Source organism: Penaeus chinensis, chromosome 1 (genome assembly GCF_019202785.1).
Source record: "Penaeus chinensis breed Huanghai No. 1 chromosome 1, ASM1920278v2, whole genome shotgun sequence".
NCBI lineage: Eukaryota > Metazoa > Arthropoda > Malacostraca > Decapoda > Penaeidae > Penaeus > Penaeus chinensis.
In genome coordinates this window covers 24,584,911-24,586,159 of record NC_061819.1, presented here as the reverse complement: position 1 = coordinate 24,586,159, position 1,249 = coordinate 24,584,911, and the positions used below count along the sequence as shown (strand labels likewise).

The 1,249-nt window shown below is 48.0% G+C and overlaps 1 protein-coding gene across 1 annotated transcript in view; it reads left to right on the top strand.

The window, feature by feature from the left end:
* Positions 1-242, top strand: part of LOC125035604 (elongation of very long chain fatty acids protein-like) — a 13,458-nt gene extending 13,216 nt beyond the window's left edge. Inside the window, exons 10-11 of the mRNA XM_047627942.1 lie at positions 116-141; positions 176-242. Of these exons, the coding sequence (XP_047483898.1) occupies positions 116-141; positions 176-242 (93 nt within the window). The remainder of the gene's footprint in view (positions 1-115; positions 142-175) is intronic.
* Positions 243-1,249: the final 1,007 nt, after the last annotated feature.

The following is a 1,249-nucleotide window of genomic DNA, read 5'->3' as shown; positions in this document are numbered from 1 at the left end:
CCAGACATTCCAGTGTTGTATTATGCATGTAATCATGTCCTTTGCTTTACCTGTTTATTCGTTTTTTCGCCACCGACTGTCACATGCTGAGTACGTGATTTATACCCATCTTTAGACCACTGTAGCAGATGAGAGGCAGACGTAAGTAAGCTCGCCTGCTACCATTCTCTTGTAGGGCCAGTCATTCGGGCCCCTACAAGTGGTGGCTTAGCGGTGACACTGAACTCATACAGCGCCCCTGAAGGTGCTGCTCCGCATCAACACACCCTTCCAAGCAAGCAAATACTTCGTCATTGTGTGAGCCGGTCCTCCTGCTGAGATGTTCCCAAGGCCGGATAACCGACGCTGCCCGCCTAGCTGCTGGACTCCGACGCAGCAAGTCACACCACTCTCAACAACTGCTGCTGACCCCTCAACACCTGTCTCATCTGTTGCCGTTAACGCTGTGCAGATTTTCGAAGGACCCCAACTGGACCACATATCACCAAGGACGCTGACCGCTTAAAATATATCTACACCAAGCTGAAGTCCTAGCCATACGGATTCATCCACGCAGTCGCGAACAAGCAGGAACAACATCATCCTGCTGACCTGTCGCGCCAAGACCTTGCTCGCCCACGCAGCGCTCCGAATCTCCCCGTCAACCGCACAGGGGCGGCGCGATCTTTGCCTTGTCAGCTGTATATCTCCCCAGCCTCTCCTCGCCTCGCACCACACCCAAGACCCGAGTGTGAACGTTTGTCAAATTTGAAAAAAAAAGAAAAAGAAATCGGTGATGAATACCTAGTTCTTCCTTAAATATTTATCTTTTTGTGTGCAATACTTAATCTCGACTTATTTAAATGTGCATTACAGTTATTTTTGTTTATTCTGCGTTCAGTTGTCAGTTATGGGTATATATTTGCAGTTTATAGATTGCCTAACTAGATTCTCACTCGTACGTATCCTTTATTACCGCTGCCCGAGGATGCTCCTCCCTCAGCGCCGATGACTCGCTCGCATCCTGAGACGTCGCCTCAAGACGGATTTCCTTCAGCGCCGCCCATTCGCGTATTCCTGAAGCTCGAGAACAGCGTAGTCTCGGCTTCCGTTATCACTCATATAAGTAGCAAATCTCGATAATATCACACACTGCGCCATACAATACTTGCGTCATGCTTTCTGCGTTTCTCACGTCTTTTATAACATCTTATTTACTCTTTATTGCGTTAAGCTACATGGATTTAAATGCTATTTGGTTATGATGGGG